Below are 25,640 nucleotides of genomic sequence, written 5' to 3'. Positions count from 1 at the left end.
CCACTGGCCCTGGCTGTTTTCTAAACTCCTCTTTCTTTGCTCCACACTTTGTCCAGGCTCATCTTGCTCCAGCACCATTATGTATACTGAGTTCTCTTCCTGAAACCCCCTGTCCAAGATCAGATGCAGGGTTTGCCACCCCTCCACTGTCTGTTCACATGTCACTTCTTGGTATCCTTGCTGACACTGCCATCCCCAGACCTCTGCCCATGTCCGCTTTGCACGGCCCAGCCTGCTGTCTGGTCCTTCAATTGATGACAAAACAAGCAATCCTGGGCTGTCACATCCCGTTGGCTGGAGACGAGGGACTCAGAGGCTCCCCTCCTCCAACCATAAGGACCAATGAATTTCACCGACTACCAACGTTGAGAGGGTTATAATTTAGTCACTATTAAATGCTTACAACTGTCAATCCCATTGATAAATCCCTTCCTTTAGGAAATAGGTTGAACTCTGTACTCCCTTTTCTCTGGTCCTAGCAACATGCCTTCCACGGTGGAGAAATGTGTGAAAGAACTGCTAGAGAAGACGGGGAAAGGAGATCTGAAGCCCATCAAACACCTGAGTACAGCCAACAAACTGCAAGTATTTAACGTGATGTTTAAGGAGCATGAAACATGCTCTTTCTTTTCAAAAAAAATCGAGAAGCCAGCAGGGTTCACCATCTTGGACATCCTGGAGGACTCAGGATCTTCTTCAGCCCCAGGTACTGTGATCCAGTGGTGGGGAACAAGGAATAGAGCACCGGGTGCCCAGATAGAGGTAGCTCACCAAGCAAGACTCCCTGAAACACCAGACAGGCAGGTCTCAGGACCAGCCTTCCCTACAGGCATAGGGCAATGAATTAGATTATCTATTAGAGAATCTACTAACAACCTGGGCCCAGGAAACCGGAGGTCATTCAGTGATTACATCATCCTGTAGAGGTAGGGATGTTATAACCCTTTTATATATGAGAAATAGAAGGTAATAAAACCATTTGTTCGACACTACAGCCCTGGGAGAACTAGTATGCAAAGCAATATCTGTCTACTCTGAGCATTTTTGGCTCCATTGTGCTGCCATCTAGGGGCAGATGCTGTACCTGCTGCACCAGGAGACACTGTCAAGAAAGACACCATGAGTCTCCTGTCCAACTGATAGCTCACTCTCTCTCTCTCTTTTTCAAAACCTCTTTATTGGGAGATAATACAGATACCATACAATTCCAAGGTTCAATCACATCAAGTAGTATTGAATAATTGCTACCACTATCAGTTTGAAATCATTGTCTTCTTTCTTGAACTCCCTGGTACTCCCTTACTCCTTTGAACTCCCCTTTACCGCTCAGCCCTACTGTACGCACCCCCCAGGATCCCTTATTCTACTTGCTGTCTTTATAGGATCACCTATCCTGGGTTACATAGACTGAAAAAACATATAACAAAAATTCAAGAGGGCTGGCCCCAAGGATAAAATACATCAGAGCTAAACAACCATATGAACACATACGCACAATGTTGAAAACCGTATCAAGCCCAACGTGTATGCAGGGGATCAACTGGGAAGGTTAAATATTCAAGTCTGGTTTACCATTTAGATCTCCTGTAGTCATCTTTCTAATGTACTCTTTCATAACCAGCTTTTCACGATTACTCCTTTTTAAAAAAATTAAATACTTTCATTAAGGGCTCTTACATCTCTTATCACAATCCATATATTCATCAAGTGTGTCAAGCACATTTGTACATGTGTTGCCATCATTTTAAAAGAAATCTCTTCCCACTGGAGCCCCTGATACCAGCTCCCCATATTCCCCCTCCTTTCCCTGCCTGCCCTTCCTCATGAAGTCTTCATAAGTTATAGATTATTATTTTCATATCGTACATCTTGATTCCTCCATTTTTTTATAAAGGGAAATCACAGGAGGCTTATTTCTTGTATAGATCTCAAAAAAGAATCTCTGTTATCCATAGCCTTCTGCAAACCAGAATCTTACAATTGGGCTCTGATACTCTTTCCCCATCTGGCTTCATCTTATATGATTTGCAATCCATTGGTCACTGATGTTAGCGTGCTTCTTCCATGTGGACTTAGTTGACATCTCACTTAGATGGCTGCTTGTTTGGAAACATACTTTTAAGACTCTAGACGCTATTTTATCGCATAGCTGGGCACTATCTGATTTCCTCACCACCCTTTACTACAGCACCCATGTCTTCTGGACATCACCATCTCTTATTGTGGAGAAAATTGTCTGCCAATCAAACCCTGGGTAGAATCAAGCATTTGATTCCTTTACTTAAAACACTAAACATGAGGAAGGGCTGAGGCAAAATACCCAGTAAGAAGTTGCAAAGAACCCTGTGGGTAGAAGTGGAGTCGGAGTGAGGTTTCTAATCACAAGGTCAGCAGCTTGAAACCCCCAGCCACCACTCAAGAAACAGATGAGACTGTCTACTCCCTTAAAGAGTCAGGGTCCCAGAAACCGGCAGGGGAAGTTTTACCCCGTCCTATAGGGTCATTATGAATAGCAATCGGCTCATTGGCAGTGTGTGTGTATGTGTGTGTGTGTGTGTGTGTGTGTGTGTGTGTGTGTGTGTGTGTTTGAGTTCCCATTGAGTGCACACTGACCAAAGACAAATCCACCTGTGGAGTATAGGATTTCCAATGCCTTCTCTGTTGAGAAGGTGCATCAGCAGCTCCTTTTCAGGCAATGAGTCTGTGGAAATTCAAGCCTCCGACATCAGGGTCATCGGCCAAGAGCATTAGCCATTCACTGCACCTGGGGACTTCTGGAGCTGAATACCCAACCAACCAAACCCACTGCCATGGACTTGATGCTAATTCATAGCAACCCTATTGGATAGAGTGGAATGGCACTCAAGACTCTAAAATTTTATGGGAACTCAACTTTCTCCCAAAGAGCTGCTGGTGCATTTGAACCATTGACTTTGAGGTTAAGAGCTCCATACTTAACCCACTGTGCCAACAGGGCTCCTTAGAAGAGGATGGGCTTATGCTATCCCATTTAATAAATGAGATGTTTTGACGTTAATTCTTGGCAAAACCTAACTCAACTTTTCTCCCCCCAGAGACGGTCTCATCAAAACCAATCAACTTGCACCATTATGGGGGGCATGACATGCAGGTTGCTGCGAATGTAGACGTAAACCGTAAGCTAGAAGTGAGCGCGTCATGTGAAACTGCTGAGGTCCAAAAATTCGCCCTGCAGTTTCAGTATACTGAAATTCCGAAGAAAACATGGACAGAACTTCTAAAGAGGTGAGGCCCTGACAAAGGACCAGGCCGGGTGAGCAGAGGCCCCGGGCAAGCTCTCCTCTTGGGTCGATTGCATCTGGTAGGCCTGGTTGCTGAGGCTAGGAACAGAGATGATGGATCACAGAGGATACTTCTCTGGTGGGGTGCTCATTTCTTCATGCAACAAACTGTCACCAGTTGGCTGGAGAATATTTATGACAGCAGTGCTTGCCCCTTACTGTGCTGCAGAGTCCTGTTGCTATAGTGAGCTGCACACTGAGATGCTGACCGCACGTCTGTGACTGGGTGTACCGCGCTTCAGGAGGCTGGCTGTTCTCCTCAAGACATTAATTCCCTCTCAGCAATTTAATTAGCATATGATTTACATATTATACAACTCGATAGTTCAATCCCATAAAGATGAGTTGTACCATCACCACAGTCAATGGTAGAACATTTTCTTCATTCTTGTGCTCACTGTTAGCTTCCATTCCCCCTACTTCTTCTGCCATATCCCCAAGGAGCCATTCGTTCAGTAACAATCTCTACAAATGCACCTATCCTGGATGTCATGTAAAGAAAAACAACTAAAACCTAACAGGAATAACAGACAAACAGATAAAAACATCAATAGAAAAGAAAGTGGAAACTATTAAAAATAAGAGTAAATTTAAATGGACCATAAGGGAGATCAAATGATAGGGTGGTAAGTGCTTAACTTAACTGCACCTGCACCAACTCACGTTCCAATGCTTCCTACATGTGAGCAAGGGTACCCCTGTGTCATGATCAGAGGGGATTCACATGGGGCTCAGATCATGTATATTTCCCCTTCACTTTTCTCACATGAACCAAAACAGCTTTAAAATTGGTCAAAAGGGAGATCAAGTGATATTATATTTTAGCCTGACTATGTCTTCTGTAATCAACTTTATAATACTCTCTGTCTGTTAAAAGGACTATTCACATCTCACAAATATGATCAGAGAGGATTGGGGCATCCACTGTCATTTACAGCCTTCTGCAAACCAGGTGTTGACTATTGAAGCCCTGATACAATTCCCTCCTTTAGATTTGGATCATAATGTTATGATCCTTGGATCACACAGGCTGGTGTGCTGCTTCTATGTGATCTTAGTTGATGCCTCACTTTGATGGCTGCATGTTTGGAAACAAGCCTTTAAGTCCCCACACACTGTTCTTTCTGTTAGTCGGCGCCGTCCAGTTCCTTTACCACACTGCTCTACACCACCCATATCGTCAGCGACTTTTTCATGAGATTGAGCATCAGGCAGGTTCACGGCACAAGAAGTAAGTGTTCTTAGATTGAGGCTAGAATTAAGTGCAAACGCAAAATCCATCCATGTATGCATGGTTTCCATATGCCTCTGGTTCACCTTAGAATCAACATTGTCATTGAAATTAGGGAACATGATCAGTCTCCCCTGGGGCATCACTTCCACGGCCCTCAAACCAGTGCTGATGGTGAGCTTCCTGATAGGTAAGGCTGGACTGCCCTCCTGTGAAGACTCCAAGGTCAGAATGCAGAGACACCATTCTCCTCATGCTGTCAGGCTGCTCTCAACTAGAAGGCCTTGATGGGAGTGAGATTTTAATGCTATTTTGTGCTAGAGGTAGAATGATGAACACATAGATTAAAATCCCGGACATGAAGTAGCTAATATTTAGTGATGACAGGAGAAAGGCAATTTAAAAAAGAAAGAACTAAAAAACCCAATGATTTAAATGAGAACAAGATTCTGAAACTCCTTGTTTGAATAAAGTATGAATCCTGGGGTCTAAATTATCTCCACTAATGTGGAAAAGACGGCTGTCCAATGGTCCTCTAATGTCTTACAAGACACTTATCAGAATTAACATCTGCAGAGACCAGGACAGTGACAACCAGCATCTGGATTTCTGCAGCTGAATAGGGAAAAAAAATTCTGTTACCATTTCTTTAAAGGCTGCTATTAACATGTGTCGAAGAAACTAGATGGTGCCCGGCCATCAGCAGGAATTGTATCTGGAATCTTTAAAGGCTTCTATTCAAACAAGCAGCCATCTAAGTGAGCTGTCAACTAAGTCCACATAGAGGAAACACACCAGCCTTTGTGATCTAAGGATTGTAAATAAATGTCCTTCAAATCCAAAGGAGGGAAGCAGGGGAAGTGAAATTGTGAGCACCTGGTTTGCAAAAGGCCATGAATGACAGTGGAATCCCACAATCCACTTGCAGGATCCACACTTGGACTAAGCCCCTGGCAATGTTCCTCTGACCACAGTCAAGGAATGAGAGTAGCTTTGTTCTCAGACAGAGAGTATCGTAGAGACAGTCACAGTCGAGAGAGTTATGTTAAAACACAACATCTGATTGATCCCCTTTCCACCCATTTAAAAGTTTTATCAATTTAATGCAGGGGTTAAAAAAACAGGAAGGGGCAATCCATAAGGATTAAGCCTCAGGTGAATACCCTGGGAACACAAACCACAATGGGAATGGCCAGGGAATCCGACAGCGGCCATTGGAAAGGGGATCCTGGCAGATGCAGTCAGGTTAAAATCTAACACCGGATCAGTTCATTTCCTGTTTGAACTGTTCTAATGTTGTTCTAGTTTTTAATGCTGTCTGTTCTTTTTTAAACCCGGGTTTTTCTCTGTTTCATTGTGTTATTATTCTTAGCTTTTTATGACTATAATGTTTATTTTGGTATGTTTTTCAGTATATGGAATTCACGATGGGTGAATCTATAAGACAATAACTGAGTTAATAGCTCATTAAAGGTCTTGTAGGAGGACTGTGGGGAAATGGGGAACTAATAAGGAGTACAAGAGATAAAAACTGTTCTAAAATTGATTGTGGCAATGATTGTACACATTTTCTTCATGTAATTGACCTATTAAAGTGTATGCTCTGTGGATGATGTCCCCATAAAATGCTTTAAAAAATTAAAAATGATCTTGAAGGGCTGCTATGTCAAGGGTAAATGTTATTGAACCAATCCTGCTGAGTTAATTGTAGCTCGCAGTGAGCCTACAATAGGTTGGTGTGTTTGTACAGAAGCAGAGAACCTCATCTCTTTCCTTCTGAGTGGCTGCTGGGTTCCAACCCCAACTTGATGGGTAGCAGAGCAACGCCTATCAATAGAGCCACCAAGGCTCCTCTGCCAGCGACACAAGAAACAAGCCTGAAATCAGAACTTGATTATTTTAACTTTTCACTGGGAGCTGCGTGACAGGTTACAGAGCAGCAAAGTTTTCCACTCAACAGTCCGTGTGCATTTTGTTTCGTGTCATGCACGGATTAAATCCCTGCAATCTAACGGCACGCTTCCGACACTCTCCTTACCAGTGCCGTTCCGTCCATCCACCCGCTGCCTGAGCCTGATCCCATGATAATACTGTGCTTGTGATCATGCGACGGACGTTCCTAGAGTGTCACCTGCCATGGTGCTGTCATTCACTCTGTAGGCCCGTCCATCAGCTTGACAGAAAGGGGAGGGCCCGGGGGAGTTCTGATCCAGAGCTGAGTAAAGTCAAAATGCCTTCTTCTCAAGGTTTCCTCTAGTCTCCCCCGACCAGTGAGCTGGTCTTTTTACATCCTTTTGAATTTGCTTCCCCGATTCTCTCCGACTCTATCCGGGACTTTCAACCGGGGTCCTTTTCAGAATGGTCAGGAGTGGGAGCTGGGAAGCATCTAGATCTTCAGGTCTCAGGGTTATATTATGGGGCTCAGGTGCACGTGGCCCATGAACATCCTTTGGACTAATGCAACTTCGGTTGTCTTCACTCCCCTCTATTCTGGACTAGGGGAAGCCACGTTGCCCCTTAGATGTCTACTTACAAGCTTCTTAAGCTCTTGTTCATCAAACTAGGATATAGATGGTTGTTTCTCTGGAATATGCCATGTCAATTGACCTTGATGTTCCTTGAGTCTATGATCCTGAATTCAGATCTAGGAATTCGCTCCCTCAAGGTTCTAGGTAACGGCTAAGAAGGGTTCTCAACTGTTCCCCCTGCATGGTCTATGTTTATGGCTATCTTGGGAGCACATATCAATATATATGAAAATTAACCTCTGTCTATCATATGTATATATTCATGGGGGTAATCCCATTTGCATTCCAAGTTTTGATCAGCTTGTGTGTCTATATAACAAAGTTCATCCATGTTATGAGGTCTCGCTCAGATTCATGGTTATTCTTTAACGTTGATACTGTGAAAACCAGAGGTTCAGATTCAAGAATGTGTCAGTTCAGGTAGACTAGAGAAACAACTTCATAGACACCCATATGTGTATAAGAAAGAGCTTTAAATAAACAGGCAATTGAATATAGAGAAATCCCAGCCCAGTCCAGATCAAGAAGAGAACTCTGATATTAGCCCATATGTCAGATACCAAGCTATAAATTCCTTTTCAGACTTACAAAAATCATGCAATGATGCCAAACACAGGAAGATCAGAGGCCAGTGGGTAGGATGTCTTGTGGCTCCAGCGGCGTTGTAAGCATCTTAAAGCTGTCAGGGGTCTCCACATGGCTTCTCCAGGTCAGGGCACTAGTGTAATTCTATGTGTCTTCTTAGTTGCAAAGTCTCCCAAGGAATGGACAGAGAGAGAAAAGGTCTCCCACCTCTAAGGAGGAAAATACCGGAATTCCCAGAATTCTCAGGAAAAGGCCATTCCCACAAAAGGCCTCATTGGCTATGATCCTATTGACACCGCTCAAGTCCCAAATTGACACCAGATTATGTAACTACCACGGGGAGGGAAAAAATGTACTAGGTGTTCTCAATAAATGCACTGAGAGGCATGCCATGTCTTTCAAGCACAAAAGTTGTACTGACACTGATTGGATCTTTGAAGGCAATAAACAGGACCAGCTGAACGAGGACAAAGATGAAGGAGTATGTTAGGTCTCTTGGCAAATATTTGGCCTGAGACAAGAAAGATCACAAAATACAATCAAGAGAAGGAGGAAATGGGTCTAAATGGAGGGGCTTACAGCAGGGGTCCTCTAACTTTTTAAACAGGGGGCCAGTTCACTGTCCCTCAGACCCACTGGAGGGCCGGACCCTAGTTAAAAAAATAAACAATTATGAACAAATTCCTATGCACACTGCACATATCTTATTTTGAAGTAAAAAATCAAATGGGGGAAAACATCCAGCAGGCCAGATAAAAGTCTTCAGCGGTCTGTACGTGGCTCATGGGACGTAGTTTGAGGATGCCTGCTCTACAGCTTCAGGGACGAGACGGAGCCTCGTGTTTTCAGGAATCAGAGAAAGGCCAGCTGCATGGGGGCTGGTCCAGCCAGGACAGAACCAAACTGACGGTCACCGAGCCAATGGGACTCATAGTGATCCAAAAGGACAGGTCAGAATGCCCTGGGAGATTCCCAGATTGTATGTCTTTAGAGCATATGCAAATGCATATGGTGGTAGGAAGTGCTGTCTTTTTCCTGAAGGGTGGGTGGTGGGTTTAAACTGCTGAATTTGCAGTTAGCAGCCTAATGCATAACCACTAAGACACCAGGGCTCCCATCCACACAGGACAAGGGGGCTGGGGTGTAAAATGAGGCTTGGGAGATAAGCTGTAAGATGGGACGAAAGGTCTTGAAGACACAGTAAGGAGCTCAAATTTTACTACAAAGATCATAGGAACACCCGGGAGCAGATATACTGAGTAACCTCTAGCGGCATACAGGAAGTGAAGTGCCTCAGTATCGGACACACCTGCTATCTAGAGCATTGTCTCCGGGGTGGCCTTGTGGACAATCGGTGTTGGGCCTCAAACTTAGATGAAGATGAAATGTGTCTGCAGGGCTTCAAAACTCTCACATGTCCCTCAAAACTGTGTCTTTAATCGACCAGTCCACCTACCAAGGACAGGGAATCCATTAAGACCCACCTGTGCTAGTCTAGGAAATGATCCAGGATCCTCTCTGATCCCTCCTGCTTTATGAAATCTGCTCTAGTCCTCATCCTGATTGTGTCATTCCTGTGTGTTTCCCCAGGGTCATCAGGATTGTTCACTTGTAGGCTTTTCTAGTGGAGTGTCTAGGTAGGTAAATGTATGCTCCATATGCAGTGCTGGTGGCATAGACATTTACACATTGTGATGTTGACCCAAAGGTCAGCAGTTCAAAGCCACCAGCTGCTCCCTGAAGAAAATGGAGGCTTTCCACTCCTGTAAAGAGTTGCAGTCTCAGAAACCCACATGGGCAGTTCTACCCAGTCCAAGAGGGTTTCTTTGGGTCAGAACTGACTTTATGGCACTGAGTTTGGCTTTGGTGTTATTGTGAAGTGCAGCCTAGAACAGGGAAGAAGCTTTCCTCTTCCAGCTCTGATGCTTCTCTCCCTGCCTTACATCCCCAGGAAACTATTGGAGAAAGAGCCATCGTTTCTGCAGCAGCTCCGCAGGAAGAAGGCAAACCTCTATGTGGTGACAGCAATCATGAAACTGACCAAGTGTACATCATTGAACGCCAAAGAAAATGTGAAGGGTGAAGGAAAGTTATCCTTCCCTCTGATTTCATATCTGAAGGTAAAGATCTGTCATTTTATTGGGATGGAGGTGCAAAGGTCCAGCCAGGGTTGCATTGAGGCAAGTTTCACGCTCCGGATCCTCCCTGTGGCCTCTGCCTGAGAAGTCGAGTTGGACACAGTCATTGTTCCCATTTCTCAGGTGCTGTGATGTAGCTGATCATCTACTATGACCCTTCCAGCCCCGCTGCTCCTCTGTGTCTCAGAATCCCATCTGAAGGGATTTCTCTGCTCGGACATGGGTAGGATTAACTTTCCACCTTGAGGAAATAAAAGATTGTAAAAAGAACTAGTTCACATTCAACCATTTCAAGAGCTAGCATATTCTCAAGAGCCAGAAAAGCTAATGTGTGGCCTTGAATACATCACCCATGAATGTCAAGAGCATTTCAGGGACAGATTTGACTCGCTGAACCCTAACACAGAAGAGCTGAGAGCTGAGGGAGGATGTCAAGAACACCATTCGTGAGGAGGGAAACGTGATGAAACAGCCACGAGAGAAAGCAAAGATCAGATTGGATGCCAGAGGAGCCTCTGAACCTGCTCTTATTCCAGGGAGCCAAGGCAACCGGAATGATGATGGAAAAGAGCTGAACAGACCTTTCAAAGCAGTTTGAGAAGACAAATAAAAATATTTTAATGAAATGTGTGCATCCCTGGGGAGAACACGGAAACGGAAGAACAAGCTCAGCATGTCTTTAACAGAAAGAACCCAAGAAAAAAAATACAAGTTTCAAGTTGCAATATTGAAAGGGTTTATAGGCAAACTATTGAACAATAGAAGAAGCTTGAAAAGTAGATGGAAAGAATAAACAGAGTTATAGTACCAAAAATAATTAGAGGAAGCTTAACCATTTTAGGAGGTAGCATACGATCTTGATCCAAAGGTACGGAAGGCAGAAGGCCAAGCTACACTGCGGTGCTAATCTAAATCAAGGCTCCAGGAATTGCAGACTATCAACTGAAATGTTTCCACAAGCTGAAGAAGCACTGGAAGCACCCACTGATTTATGCCAAGAAATTTGGAAGACAGCTACTTAACCAGTTGACTAGAAGAGATTCCTATTTATACTTATTCAAAGAAAAATGAACCCACATAATATACAAATAATAAAACAGTATCAATGATATCACAGGTTAGTAAAATTTTTCAGAAAATCATCCAGTGAAAATTGCTGCAATACATTGCCAGACGTTCAGACTGGATTCAGAATAGGATGTGGAACATGGGATATCATTACTGATGTCAGATGGGTCTTCACTGAAAGCAGAAATCACCAGAAAAATGGTTACTTGTGTTTTTTAGACTTTGCAAAGGCATGTGTGGATCATAACCAACTATGGATGACCTTGAAAAATATGGGAATTCCAGCCACTTCATTGTCCTCATCTGGAATGTGTACATGGAGCGAGAGGCAGTGGGGTCAGCAGAACAAAGGGATGCGACGTGGTGGAAATGAAGCAGGTTGTGTGTCAGTGTTGCATCCTCTCACTATACTTACTCTACCCTGATGTTGAAGAAATCAACAGAGAAGCTGGACGATATGTAGAAGAATGCAGCACCAGGATTGGAGGATTAATAACAACCTGTGACATACAGAGGACACCATCTTGCTTGCTGAGGTTTAGGAGGACCTGAAGCACTTGCTCATGATGATCAGGGATTGCAGCCTTCAGGATGGATTACAACTCAATGTCAAGAAATCCAACATCCTCACAACCGATCAATAGGTAACCTCATGATCAATTGACAAAGAACTGAATTGTCATGTGTTTCATTGTACTTGGATCTGCAATCGATGCTCATGGAAGCCATAGTCAGGATATCAAATAACACACCATTTCAGGTAACAATATACCGGTATATAAGTGACACTAAGGAAGAGCTCACACCTTAGAACAGCCAACCTTTGGGATCCAATGGAAAGGATAAAGTTCAGAAAGGCCAGGAAAGGAGAAATGGAAACAGGTGGCACAGAAAGTTGGATGAGTGATGGAAGAGTGTGAGGATTGACATCAGTGCCATGGAACAAAGTGCAAATGAATCATTGAATGGAAAGCTCAATTCCTAATAAAATGTGTAAATAGAGGGAGAGAGAAAACAACAGGAGTTAAAATGGAAAATGTCGAAACATTTTAATGTATTTATTTAATTTAGAAATAGGAAGATAAGTACAGGAGGAAACAGTACAAAAGAGTAATAACTGAAACATCAGAAAATGGCAGAACAAAGTGATTATTGGAGACATTTTTTGTTCTCATGAACTTTTTAATCCATTTGACTTAAAAAAATTTAGATAGACAAATGGATATCTTACCCAAATGAGAAAAAGGCATCATTTTTTTTCAATGGTAACTAGAGAAAAAAAGCTCTACATTTCTGAGCCTGGTTTTTCTCCTCAGGGTAATTTCAAAGGGGAGGGTCGCAAAGTGCCCAAGGACAAGATGGACCTGCCAGAGGACACGGTGATAGCCTATCAGAGGAAGCAGCTGGTTTTCAAGGAGGATGGCTGGGGTGAGTAGAGGCTGAAGGATGTGGGTGGGATGCGGGAGTCTGCAAGCCAGAGAAGAGAATCACAAGGAGAAAGATCACCCACTGACAATCACTTTCTACGTTTCCTTTTGAGGACGTAGGATGTGCCAAGACACAGACACACACTCACACCATCCACTAAAGCTACTCCAGAGATGGTGCTCAACTTATGCTGGGGAGACACAGAGACAAGCTGCCCATGCGGAAATACTGAAAGGGGTGTCCAACTTGAAGATGTCTCTACCCAGAAGCACCATCTTCTCTCCCCAACCATCACTATGAATGAAAGAGCCCATCCCTCTCAGCAGTCCACCTGACACAGCCACAGGGCTTTCCCTAGATTACTCAGAGGCTGACTTCGTAGTCTCATAAGATATTAGCGCAATCATATAGTTGCAGACATTCCTAAACAACACAATGCACACTCTAAGTGTCCATATGCACCGTCCCTCAGCACCCACACATTCCAGGGTTACACTCCATGTGGGCAGAACCCATCTGTGTGAGTCAGTCTCTACATACCTGGGACAAACGCTGAGCAGGGGAGTAGCACCTGTGCTCAGGGTCCCTGCTGCCCTTCAACTGATGAGTCCCAGGCAGAGCTCAAGCTGGGCCTGGTTAATCCAAGATGAAAGAATGTCCTCATGTTACCCACTAACACACACACACACACACACACACACAGAGAGAGAGAGAGAGAGAGAGAGAGAGAGACTGCATGCACATCCTCAATGCAACATCTAGTCAAGGATGGTCTTAATGTCAACCACGTGGCCCCCTGAAGTTGGCTCCTTCTCCCCACTAACGTACCTCACACAGCCCAACTTTTTCAAAGACTACCTAGTCAACCTCCAACATCCTCACTCGTCAGTCACAGTACAACCCACCCCAGTCCATCATTCAGAATAAGTCACCAATGACCGCATCGTCCACTAGTCCCTCCTGGGAACGCTGCTCTCCCTGGATACTGACACCACCCAGTTGTACCAGGTCTCATTTTCTCCTCTGCTCCCCACAGGCTCTCTCCCTCATGAAATATTTACATGGTGGTCTTGTCCAGAGACAAATCTCTCCATGGGAAAGCAGCGTCACCCAGGAAGAGGGCAGGGTGGGGAGTAGAGGAGGCAGGGCAGGAAATCAAAGGACAGCAGGAGGACAGTCCTACAGAATGAGGGTGGGAGGAGGCCCGTTTCCTTCTCAAGATAAGGCACTCCGCAGGTACTGAAGGACAGTAGGCACCGGTTAAAGTGCAGTATCTGGATCCCCCTCAGAGAGTCTCATTCAGAAGACAGAATGAGGCCAGGGAATGTGCTTCCAGAAGTCCCCGGGCCATGCTGAGAAATGCTGCCACACCGTGGCCTGGCACAGGGAGGCCTGGAAGCAGCAAGTCTAAAGCAGGTGGACTCCTGTCTTTGCTAACCCATGTTCCTCCCCCTCCAGACATCCTGTACTACTCCACGGATGATGAGGAGGAAACCTTCCAAGACCGTGAGTTCCAGCACTGCCTCCCTACCACCTCCCCCTCTCCCCTGCCTTTGGCCCTGACCCTGACGCCTGCGGCCACTGGAAATGCAAGCTTTCTCCTTAAAATCCTGGGATTTGGGATGGGGGGTTTACATGCTGCTTCTTCAAACTCAGTGATTTCTACATTGTGTTTTGCAGTTCCAAAAATGTCTGAGTGTTGCAGATCATTAATAGGTAAGAATTCAGTAATCAGGGAGAGGATGGAGTAAATATGCCTGGAGAATGGAAAGCAGTCACAGAGGGGCAGGAGCGGGCAGACGAATCCATGCTGAGTGAGTGAGCACTTTCCTCTATCTTTCCAGAAACGAAAGCATACGACTGGTCGGGTAAGTAGGTACAATGTGATCCTTCTACTATAGGACTTTCCACGTAGGGCAAACCCCAAAGCTCCAGCTGTTCAGTTTGGTGATGATGCCAAAGACATTGGGATCTGGTCTTCTGGGCAAAGGGTGTGGTGATGGACAGGAGGGCATCAGGGAACATGGGGAAGGAGGGTGAGAATACCAAGTGTCTTCAGAGGCTAGCTCTTGAATGAGGAATACGGAATTTGCCTTTCTATCCTACACAGGAGATATTGTCCCAATCGGTGAGTGTGGTTTCGGGGAGGGAAGATTGATGGGATGAGCAGGGCAGGTGGCCCTTGCCTGTGTCACCCAGCCCCATGGCTTTGGCTCTGGATTCCTGCTGAATGGGCAACAGCCAGGGAGACTAAAGACCTGAAGAGATGGGACAGAAAACTGGAGGTTTCCATGAAACACACGATGGAGGTCTAGTTCCCTTTTTAGCTTTGTCTCCAGCCCATTAGTCATTAATTCCTTAGCGCATCCATGCAGCAAAGGTGTATGTGGAGGCCTGAGCAACAGAGATTCTGGGCACTGTGAATATAGCGACAAACATTCTGAGCTCGGGGAGAAGGGACCCACGACAGTGATGAACAAAATCGATCGGAAGGCAGGGCTCTTTCAAGCTTCGCTTCTACTGATCCCTATCTTAGCAGAGCACGTTGAGGAGACTGAAGTCCCTGGGAGGGCCAAAGAATGGCCACATCCACCCATCGATTACCTTTTTCTTTTATTATTATTACAAAAGCATTATTGTTACACACCGTGTTACCAGTCAATTTTTTTTTACTTTTACAATTCAATGATAGCAGTCACATCAATCATGTTCCAGTGCCTTATTTTCCAACCCCATAAATATAAACTATGATGACATAACAATAAGGATAACTCATGTATGACAGGCGATACCCCAGTCACATTACACACTAGAACACACTGAGTCTTCATGATATGGAACAATGCCGCAACCAATGTGCAAGCTGAGGTCAGCAACCGAAAATCTCACCCTTGAGTCAAGCACTAAAAAAAAAAACAAAACAAAACTCGCTGAAAGTGGAGTCAATTCTGACTCATAGCAACACTATAGAGAACAGCATAGAACTTCTCTCTGTGTTTCTGAGACTATAAGTAAGGGAATAGAAAGACCCCTCTTGTTGATTCGAACTGCTGACCTGGTGGTTAACCACCCAAGGCAGAACCCACTCCTTACTAGAATAGCTAAATGCTCTTCCTGACATTTCCCAGAAAGGATACTTGGTCCTTGTCTTCCATTTCCAAGGCCCCCTTTGAAAATCTGCACCTTAACCTCCCCATGTTCCACCCTCAATGCAGACATGTGACACTGTCCCTCTTTCTGTCCTATCTCGGCATCTCCATCCCCCGGATTGGGCATCTCACTGACAGAAACACTTGGGGTCAGCTAGCAACTAAAGAGCTGGAGGAGCTTGGCTCCTTTGCATGGGGAAGAGCTGATGATCCCAGGAATGTGCTAATCAATACCTTGTTGCATTTTCTGTTTGCTGGTGATGTGGGGGCAGATTTCAATCTTCTACAAGAAGAGATATGCAATCAGATGAAAGCCTTGGACAGCGTCCCAAGAAAGCGTCGAGACACACTGTTCCATAGTATACTGGCTATGCTCAAGGACGGGGAGGATTTTCAGAATCTTATGGATCTGGTGAGGAGAGCAGCCCATTGGTGCACGGGGGAAGGGGGAGGGGTTGAACAACACAGAGAGGACAGACTTAAAGATATGGATACTTAGATACACAGGGGGAGAATAATGGAAAAACACCAGAGGAATGATGTTTGGTCAGAGATCAGAGGTTCTGGTTCCAGGGAAAATCACCAGGGCCAAACAGTACATACCTCATGTGACAGACATCCCTGGGGAAATGGAGAATTCTCAAGGCTTCCACTCACTGTTTATTCATTTGTAGATCTAAAACACAATGGGAAAACGACATGTAATGGTATTATTGTTGTCATTGCCGATGATACTTATGTCCTCTAGCTGAAAGAGAACTGCTCGGGTCATTTGGAAGGCCATGGTGGCACCATCCTAAATGAACTACAAAAGAATTATGAAGATCCAGAGGCCATCCCAGTGCACTGCATCCTTTACCTGCTGGAAGCCATAATGGGTGAGAGAGATTTCAGGGGGAGGGAGATTCACAGGCTGGAGCCCCGGGCCCTTGAACAGCATGTATTAGAGGCCACATCCCAGAAAGCCTTCATATACCATGAGTTTTTCAACATCAAATCATGCCTGTCACAAAAGGCAGGAGGGCTTTGTGCAATAAACTGTTACATGCCACAGAAGCCTGAGAAGTACAAAGCGCCTGGCTTATGTCCATCCGGGACATCATCGCAGTGAAGGATCATAGCGCAATGGTTAATAGATATGAAGAGCGTTGTCTAGAGCAGAGGGAAGACATCCTGTGGCTGAGCATGTGGCTTTCCAGTCTAACGGGTTTCATCCCTCCCCATCAGGTTCCCATCACTGGTTCTACTAGTTCCCCAGGGGCAAAGGGCCATCTGGACTCAACACTCTCTTCCCCAAATGTCTCCCCACCCCAGTGCTGACTGACATCCAGCATGACCTGCTTGCTCAGTCCATGGAGAGGAAGATCCTGGCCCAGCAAAGAGAGCTGGTAAGGGAGCCCTGGGGGCTTGCAGACAGGGGAGGGGGTGAAGGAACAGAAGACAGGATGATTCTGAGAATGACAGGATGCAGCTCCCCCTGGAAGGGATGATGGGATCCCAGGGGTTATGTAAACTCTCTGCTTCAGCCTCCAAAGGGAGGGAGGGCAAAATAGGTGAGAGGACCTCACCAGGGCCTGGTTCCCCTGGCAACACTTCTAAATTAGTCACAGGGATGTAAGTCCTGCCTCAGGAGCTGAAGAGAGACAAGTCTGACTGCCGCTTTGACTCTCTCTTGTACATGTTGCTCTCCCTTTCTCTCCCCATAGAAATGTATGTTGTTACTAGATGTCCCTGAGTCAGTGCTGACACCTAGCACTGCTATAGACAACACCACTCTGCCTGGTCTTGCCCCATCCTCACAATGAGTGTGTTTTCGGTCCATTGTTGCAGCCACTGAGTCAATCTGTCTCATCCAGGCTCCTCTTCCTTTTCTCATCCCTCCACTTAACAAGCACCAGGTCCTGTTCCAGGGACTGGTCTCTCCTGAAACATGTCCAGCGTACGTGAGATGAAGTCTTGCCACCCTCACTTCTAATGAGCATTCTGTCTGTATTTTTTAAAGACAGACTTGTCTTCTGTTCTTCTGGTGGACAATGGTACTTTGAACACTCAGCATTAACACTGTAATTCAAATGCATCAATCCTTCACCGGCCGTCCTGATTTACTGTCCAGCTTACACATATATATCTCACTCAGTTGAATGCTCCATGGCTTGAGTGCAGCTTAGGGCTCAAAGAGACATCTTTACTCTCAGCACTTTAAACAGATCTGGTTCAGCCAATTCACCCAATGCAATACATCCTTTGCCATTTTTGACTGTTGTTTCTATAAAAACTGATTATGAATTCAAGTAACCTGAAATCCTGGACAGGTTCAATCCTTTTCCTGTTTAACATGAAGTGGTCTTGATCCAGTGATGACGATTTTGGTCTTCTTTGCATTGAGTTACAATCCATACTTAAAGTGACAGTCTTCCCTTTTCATCAGCAAACGCTTCAAGTTCTCCTGACTTTCACCAAGCAAGCTTGTGTCATCTGCATGTTACAGGTTGTTCATTTACTGTCTTTCCTCCAATCCCGATACCACATTCTTCCTCCTATAAACCAGTTTCTCGGATAATTTGTTTAGTTTACAGATTGATTAATTCTGGTCAGGGACACAACCCTGAATGTTCAATGACTCCCTCCTCATATATCGGTACAACATGAGCACAATGAAGTGTTCTGGAATTGATTTCTTCTCCAGATTGCCCATGGTTTCTTATGATCCACTAAGTCAACTGCCATCACCATCCATAAAATGCAAGTACACAGGGGTCTGTTCATCTCTGCTTTCAGCCAAAATTCAACTCATGTTGGCAATGATATTTTTGTTCCATGTCCACTGTATATTTGTACCTGTAGCCATGTTTGAATTATGTTGAAGAGAATCTTACTTGCATGTGATATTAAGTCTGTTTTTCAATGATTTCCATATATTGTGGAGTCAGCTTTCTTTAAAAAGGATGCAAATGTGGATCTCTTGCATTTGGTTGGCCAGATCACTCTCTTCCAAATTCTGGGCAGAGACTGATGCACGCCTGCAGTGCTGCCACGGCGTGTTGAAACATTCCCATTGCTCCCCGTCAACTCCTCAAGCTCTGTTTGGGTCACAGCCTCAGTGTAACTTGAACCTCTTCCTTCTGGACAATGGATACTTGCTCATACGCCACCTGTTCATTCAAAATGTTATCAAGACAAAATGGTTTAAGCTCATACCATACGGTCCATTCTGACTTATAATGACTTTATGAGGGGGTACCTCCCAAATTGGAATTTTTTCCTTTTTTATATTCCGTGTATTTAATTTTTTTCTACACAAAACACCCTTACCACCTTCAAAGTACTCTCCAGTATACTTGATACATTTTTCAAATATATGATGCCTTTCTTGGAAAAATGTTTCAAACTCATATTTGGATTCCTGAGAGAACTTCCCTATTTTTTTTAATCCTCACCTCACCTACATCACCCAAATCACTGTCCTTTCATGTCCTTCTTCATGCAAGCAATCAAAAAGAAGTATCACAGGGCGAGTTCAGGTCAGTATGGTGTGTGGGGCCACAGGGGCATGCTGTTGTTTTCCCCAAAACTAGTGCACTCAGATGGCTGTGTGAGCAGGTGTATTGTGGTGGTGGCAAAACCAGTCCCATGTCTGCCACAAATCAGGCAATTTTTGTCACACACTGCTAAGCAATCTTTTCAGAACTTCTAAATAGAGAGTTTGATTAACTGCCTGACCCAGTGGGATGCACTCAAAATGCAGTGACAGTGGGCATCTTCATCTGTTCGGGAGGTTGACGTCATCCAGTACAAGGGTTGTCATCAATCAACATTTCACCTTTTTTGAAATAAGGAGATCACTCACTTACTTGAGTTTTTCCCATAGCGCTGTCCAGTCCACTGTGTTCAACATCACAACAGTTTCTGCGGCATTGTTCCAGAGTAGGATCCCAAAATTCACAGTTGCACGCTGTTCTCTTAAATTGGTCATTATATAAAAGGACATCCCAGTGAAACTGCTTTTATGAAAAAACTCCGTGTTGACCAGAGAGAACTGTCCAAGTAATGCCACTGAGTGCACGAATTCAGAGTGAGTGGCTGGAAAAATGTGAACTATGAAAGTTCTGATCCGCCCAGTGCAATTCCATTTTAGCGGGCGGTACTCCCTCATGTATATGTATTCTGAGACTGTAAATATGTATGAAACATATAGCCTCCAGTTTTATTCCTGGAACTGCAGGTGGCTTTGAACAACAACTTCGGGTTCATAATCGGGCACCTGACAGCGCCAACTGGAATCCCAAGTTTGCCAATGGAATCCTTTAATATAGCAATTGAAGGTTTGAAGTTTTTCCTCAGTTCTTTCAACCTACAATATACTTTGCGTACTCTTTCTGTTCGGCAATGAGTGCACATTTAATTCTAATACTTTATCTTTGCAAGCTTCCTTTGGGTCACTGTACCAACAAGAACTGGTGGACATTCAATCACTTCCACAGATATCATCTGATCAAGAACTGAGGACTTTGAAGGGAGGAGTCCAAGCTGCACTCACGGCAGTATGCAGAAACATTTCTATTCAACTATTTCACTTCATCATTTCTTCTCTTTGATTTTTACATCATCAAGAGGGAATTTCATGCTCTCCATAAGCATCTACTTTGATTCCCTCCTCTGTTTTTCTACCATCTTTTAAATGACCATTTGCTTTCTTCATCTATGTTGTTCCTGATGCCACCCCACAGCACATCCGGACTTCACCTATGAGTGTCCACTGGGTCAGGTTTGTTCTTGAGACGTTCTCTACTTACATGGGTACATGCTCAAGGTCATGCTTTAGCTTTCATGAACTTGTTTTCATTTTCTTCAACTTCAACCTGTACTTAAGTATAACCAATTGATGGCTTTTGTCCACAGTTGGCTCTGTACCTTGTTTGGGTTGATAACATTGGTGATGTGGTTTCTCATCAGATGTAGTCTATTTGGTTCCTGTGCATTCCATCTGCTCAATCCATTTGTACAGTGTGTTTCTATCACTGAGACATTATTTTCAATGAATATATCATTACGTCTGCAAATTTATATAGTATGATTGATATCTAGCTTGATGTCTACCACCAAGGTTTTATTGTTCAACTAATCATCCTTCCTCTTTGGTTCATACTTTTGCATTACAATCATCAGGAATTATCAAGCAACTTGGTTTCTTGTTTGATCAATTTCTGATGGAAGAAGTTCTTCAATTCCTTCACCATTGGCTATTTTGATTTGTGCGTAAATTTCAATAACAGTTGTGTTGATTAAATTTCCATTTAAGTTTATAAATATCATCCTATCACACACAGCACTATACTTTCAGATAGATCTTGAAATGTTTTTTCTTATGAATTAATGCCACAGTTTATTTTTCAATTGACATTGCCAACATAGTAACCTTTTGTCTCAAAACAGCACATACTATTCCAGTTCAGCTAGGATATTGGTCTTAAGGATTCCATTTCAGTTTTTACTACTTCCAATTTTCCTAGATTCAGACTTCATACATCCACATTCCAATTGTGAAGGGATGCTAGAAACCCTTTCTTCTTGTTTTGACTTGGAATCATCAGCAAAGGAGGGTCCCCAAAGCTTCGCACCATCCAAGTCATGAAGATAGAGTCTGCTCTAGGGAGCCTTGTTCCAAGTAACATTCAACCTGAGGGAATTACCTTCTGATCTTCTATCAGAAAATGTTCTTCTCATAGGTTTTCAGTGGCTGCGTCTTCAGAAGCAGGTGACTTCTCCCTTCTTCCTCATCTGTCTTAGTCTGAAAGCTCTACTGCAGCCTGTCTACTACACACATATATATACACTTACAGAATTTTAAACACTGTCAGTTGTTCTGCAAACTGCATGTTGCTGCCAAGGAGCAAGATTTCTAACTGTTCAACATTTCATGAATCATATGTCATGGCCAACATAAGCCTCCTACTTCCCCTAAAATCAAATCTTTTGACACAGCCCTCAGTTTTTTCAGAAGTCTTTTCTTCTCGAACCAAAAGTACAACCTGCCCATCTGACCCTGGTTCTCTAGGTGAAGAGCATCCTGCAGCCAAACTTCAAGTGCGCCAGGCATATACCCTTCACCCTCAAGCCAGAGCTCCTCGCTGCGCTCCCCGATGAGGAGCTGGACATCACCTACGGACTGCTAGAGGAGTGTGGCCTCACCATGGAGCCACCCAACCCCAGATCCACCTGGGATGTGGAAGCAAAGCAGCCTCTCTGTTCCCTCTATGGGACGCTCTCATTGCTGCAGCAGCTGGTTGATCCCTAAGCCCTGCCTGAAATACGCAGTCAGTCCAGAAAGGCCTAGGTCCTCCACAGCCTTCTGCTGTGAGTGTCTCCAGTGGGTTCAGGAGACGTGGGAGAGACAGAGGTTGACTAGGAGGAGATTTGAGGGAACCCTCTGGAATCAGGGAAACCGTCTGTATCTTCATACAATTTATAACACTTATCAAATCACATGTTAAAAATTTGAATATTTCACTCTATGTAGATTTTGCTTCTAAACACACTACACAAATCATAAACCATCATCAGCAGTATATTGTCTGGTAGGGTGATTTGCTGATTGTAAAGTAGTTTGGAATGTATTAAAAAAATAAATTGGCTGGAGGAATGGGCAGATGGATATGTAGTCAAGCATGTGGCAGAATGGTAATAATTGGGGGACCTTGGTAAAGGATATACAAAATTCCTTTCTTATTTTTGAAATGTTTTGTAAGACTTAGATGGTTTGAAAATAAAGGTTGTCAAATATATGTGTACAGTCATACATATTTGCCTCTCATTCGCTGATGTTATGTTCTGCAAAGTCAACACAAATAGTGTATGAATCAGTGAACAGAGAGACACTGATGTAAGGACAAGACAAAGTTAGGGACCTATGAGCCGCTGGTCAGAATATTTCCTCAGCTTATCAATGGTTATCTGTCTTTCACATGTGTGTCTGTTGAAAGCCATTTAATAGACATTGAGATTCTCTCACACTGAATTTACAGCCAACAACACTAACTGATGCTTGAATGAATCTTATTTCACATGTTTTGCTCAGTAAGGCACAACGCAACCTTGTAGGGTTCAGGGATAGTTAACAGCACTCAGCACTACACTTGGTAGTGGGGTAGGCTTGGTGGAGGTTTAGTCCATTTAAATGGTGAAATCCTGATTTTAAAAACCTCCACAGAATAGAAATAGAAGGGAAAATTTAATCATTATTTTATTTCTTCTTTTAGACAATTTTATTGGGCCATAACCCCCATATCATACAATTCTATACTTCAGTCATATCAAGAATAGTTGTACAGTCTTCACTATAATCAATTTTAGAACATTTTCTTCCTTCCTGTACTCTTTGTTATTAGCTGCCCACTTCCCCTCCACCCTCCGGTCAAATTCTCTAGAAATAATTCATCCAGCTACTGTCTCTATGGATTCACTGATCCTGAATTTCATATACTGAAAAACATACAAAACAAAAAAGCTAGCAACAACAGGAAGAAAAATAGAGAAAAACCTGAATCAAAAAGAAAGCAGAACATATTAAAATCTAGAGCAAAAGGGAGATTAAATGATAATGTGTTATATTTTAATGGAACAACATCTGCCATAATCCACTTTCCTATGCCGTATGCATGACAGCTGGCTAGTCACAGTCCTTGTCCATGTTCATAGGGGATTCAACAGTGGTTTAATCCACATGTATTTCCCCTTCACTTTTGAAAAGCCAATACAATTTTAATGGCTCAAAAGGGGAATCAAAAGCGATGTTACATTTTAACCTAACTGTACCTACTACAATCTTTTCGACAATACCCTCTGTCTGATAACATGGTTATTCACATCCTTTAACTATGGTCAGAGGGTATTCACCAGAGCCGTACTCTATGCATGGGCCCTGCAAGTGGATTTGGGTGTTCACTGGGTAATCCATAGCCTTCTGCAAAGTAGGAGTTCACAAGGTGAGCTCCAATACCCTTTCCTCATTCGAATTTACTTTGTACTCCTTATAATCCTTCGATCACACAGGCTGGTGTGCTTCTGCCATGAGGACTGAGTTGAAACCTCAGTTAGATGGCTGCTTGTTTGAAGACAAGCTTTCAAGAGCACAAATTCCCCAAACACCCCTAAATTTGGATAACCGGGTACCATCTAGTTTCTTCACCACAGTATACTATAGTACCTATATGTAGAAGGGGAAAAATTTTTAAAAACACAGTAAAGGTGACCTATACAACACTAGCACTGTAGAGAAACTGAAAGCAATTCCTTGTGAAGGGCAACCAGATAAACAGAGGCTTTATCATCCTTCTTAATCAACATTATTCTGAAAGTCCTAACTAGAGTAAAAGAACAAGAAAAAGAAAGGAAGGACATTAAAACTGACAATAAAAAAGGAAAATTATGCCTATTCACAAATAATATGATCCTTTAGAGCAGCAGTCCCCAAGATGTGGATCGCGACCCCTTTGGGGAATGAATGACTATTTCACAGGTAGGGCCAATCCCTGAACTAACTACAAGCTTTTCTCTTGTGAACTGTTTTGTTCTGTTCTTTCTCAGTGGTTTGTTTTGGTTGTTTTGTTGTCTGGTTGTATACTGTTGCTTTGTGTTCCTCTGTCTAGTTTTCGTGCATGTTAGTGACTCCACAGGTCTGTCTGAATAGGACAGGCTGGATGAACTATCTGGATGAAAAACAACGGGACCGACAGTTCCGGGGGGACTTGGGATGGGGGGGTAGGGAGGGGTAAGGAAGTGGTGTTAACAAACCCAGGGACAAGGGAAAAACATGGGACCCCAAATGGTAGAGAAGGGGGAGTGGCAGGCCTGGTGGGAAATGATCAAGGGTAAGGTTGCTTAGAGAAGAGGTATACTCTAGCCCAGGTGGCGATGAAGCATGGTAGTAGGGCAGGAGGAAGGTCAAGGGAGATGGAGGAAAGAGCTAGGAGTCAAAGGGCATTCATGGAGGTCTAGACAAAGACATGTACATGCAAATATATATAGGAGGATGGGGAAATAGATCTATGTGTCTATATTTATAGGTCAAGTATTAAGGTGGCGGAAGGACCTTGGGCCTCTACTCAAACACTCCCTCAATGTATGAATACCTTCTTTTATTAAATTGGAACTCTATGATGCTCACTCTCCCGACACAACGGCTGGAGCCAAAGTGGGTGAACAAGTAAATGTGGTGAAGAAAGCTGATGGTGCCCGGCTATCAAAAGAGATAGTGACTGGGGTCTTAAAGGCTTGAAGATAAACAAGCGGCCATCTAGCTCAGAAGCAACAAAGTCCACATGGAAGAACACACCTGCCTGTGTGATCGAGTGGTCCCAAAGGGATCAGTTACCAGGCATCAAAGAACAAAAAAATCATATCATTGACTGCACACCTCCATGATAGGATCGCTGAAGACAAATGGGTACACAAGCAAATGTGGTGAAGAAAGCTGATGGTGCCCGGCTATCAAAAGAGATAGTGTCTGGGGTCTTAAAGGCTTGAAGGTGAACAAGCGGCCATCTCGTTCAGAAGCAAATAAGCCCACATGGAAGAAGCACACCGACCAGTGCGATCATGAGGTGCCCAAGGGACCAGATATAAGGCATCATGCAAAAAAAGATATAAGTGTGTGTATGTATGTGTATATATGTGTATATGTATATATGTATGTGTATATATGTATATATATCATATTAAATAAAGGGGGAAGTGCAGAGTGGAGATCCAAGGCCCAAGTGTCGGCCAATGGAGATCCCCTAATAGAGGGGTTTAGGAGAGGAGATGGGTTAATTAAGGTGTGAGGTAGTATCGATGAAGAACACAGCTTTCCCCCAGATCCTGGATGCTTCCTCCCCCCAACTACCATGATCCGAATTCTACCTTGCAGGGCTGGATAGGACAGAGGCTGTACACTGGTACATATGAGGGTTGGAGGTACAGGGAATCCAGGGTGGATGATACCTTCAGGACCAAGGGTGTGAGGGACGATGCTGGGAGAGTGGAGGGTGAGTGGGTTGGAAAGGGGGAACTGATTACAAGGATCCACATGTGACCTCTTCCCTGGGAGAGGGACAGCAGAGAAGGGGGGAAGGGAGACTCCGGATAGGGCAAGATATGACAAAATAACGAGGTATAAATTACCAAGGGCATATGAGGGAGGGGGGAAAGGGGAG

The 25,640-nt window shown here is 44.0% G+C and overlaps 1 protein-coding gene across 1 annotated transcript; it reads left to right on the top strand.

Annotated features, from left to right (window-relative positions):
- Window positions 1-483: 483 nt before the first annotated feature.
- LOC142448580 (gasdermin-C-like) lies at window positions 484-21,742 on the top strand. The gene is made up of 9 exons (XM_075550534.1): window positions 484-706; window positions 3,075-3,264; window positions 9,616-9,784; window positions 12,187-12,298; window positions 13,757-13,804; window positions 15,720-15,859; window positions 16,196-16,325; window positions 16,762-16,835; window positions 21,503-21,742. The coding sequence occupies exons 1-9, from the start codon at window positions 484-486 to the stop codon at window positions 21,740-21,742; spliced, it is 1,326 nt and encodes a 441-aa protein (XP_075406649.1).
- Window positions 21,743-25,640: the final 3,898 nt, after the last annotated feature.

The sequence above is a fragment of the Tenrec ecaudatus genome, chromosome 5, assembly GCF_050624435.1.
Source record: "Tenrec ecaudatus isolate mTenEca1 chromosome 5, mTenEca1.hap1, whole genome shotgun sequence".
In the NCBI taxonomy this organism is placed as follows: Eukaryota; Metazoa; Chordata; class Mammalia; order Afrosoricida; family Tenrecidae; genus Tenrec; species Tenrec ecaudatus.
This window is presented reverse-complemented; position numbering and strand designations above follow the sequence as displayed.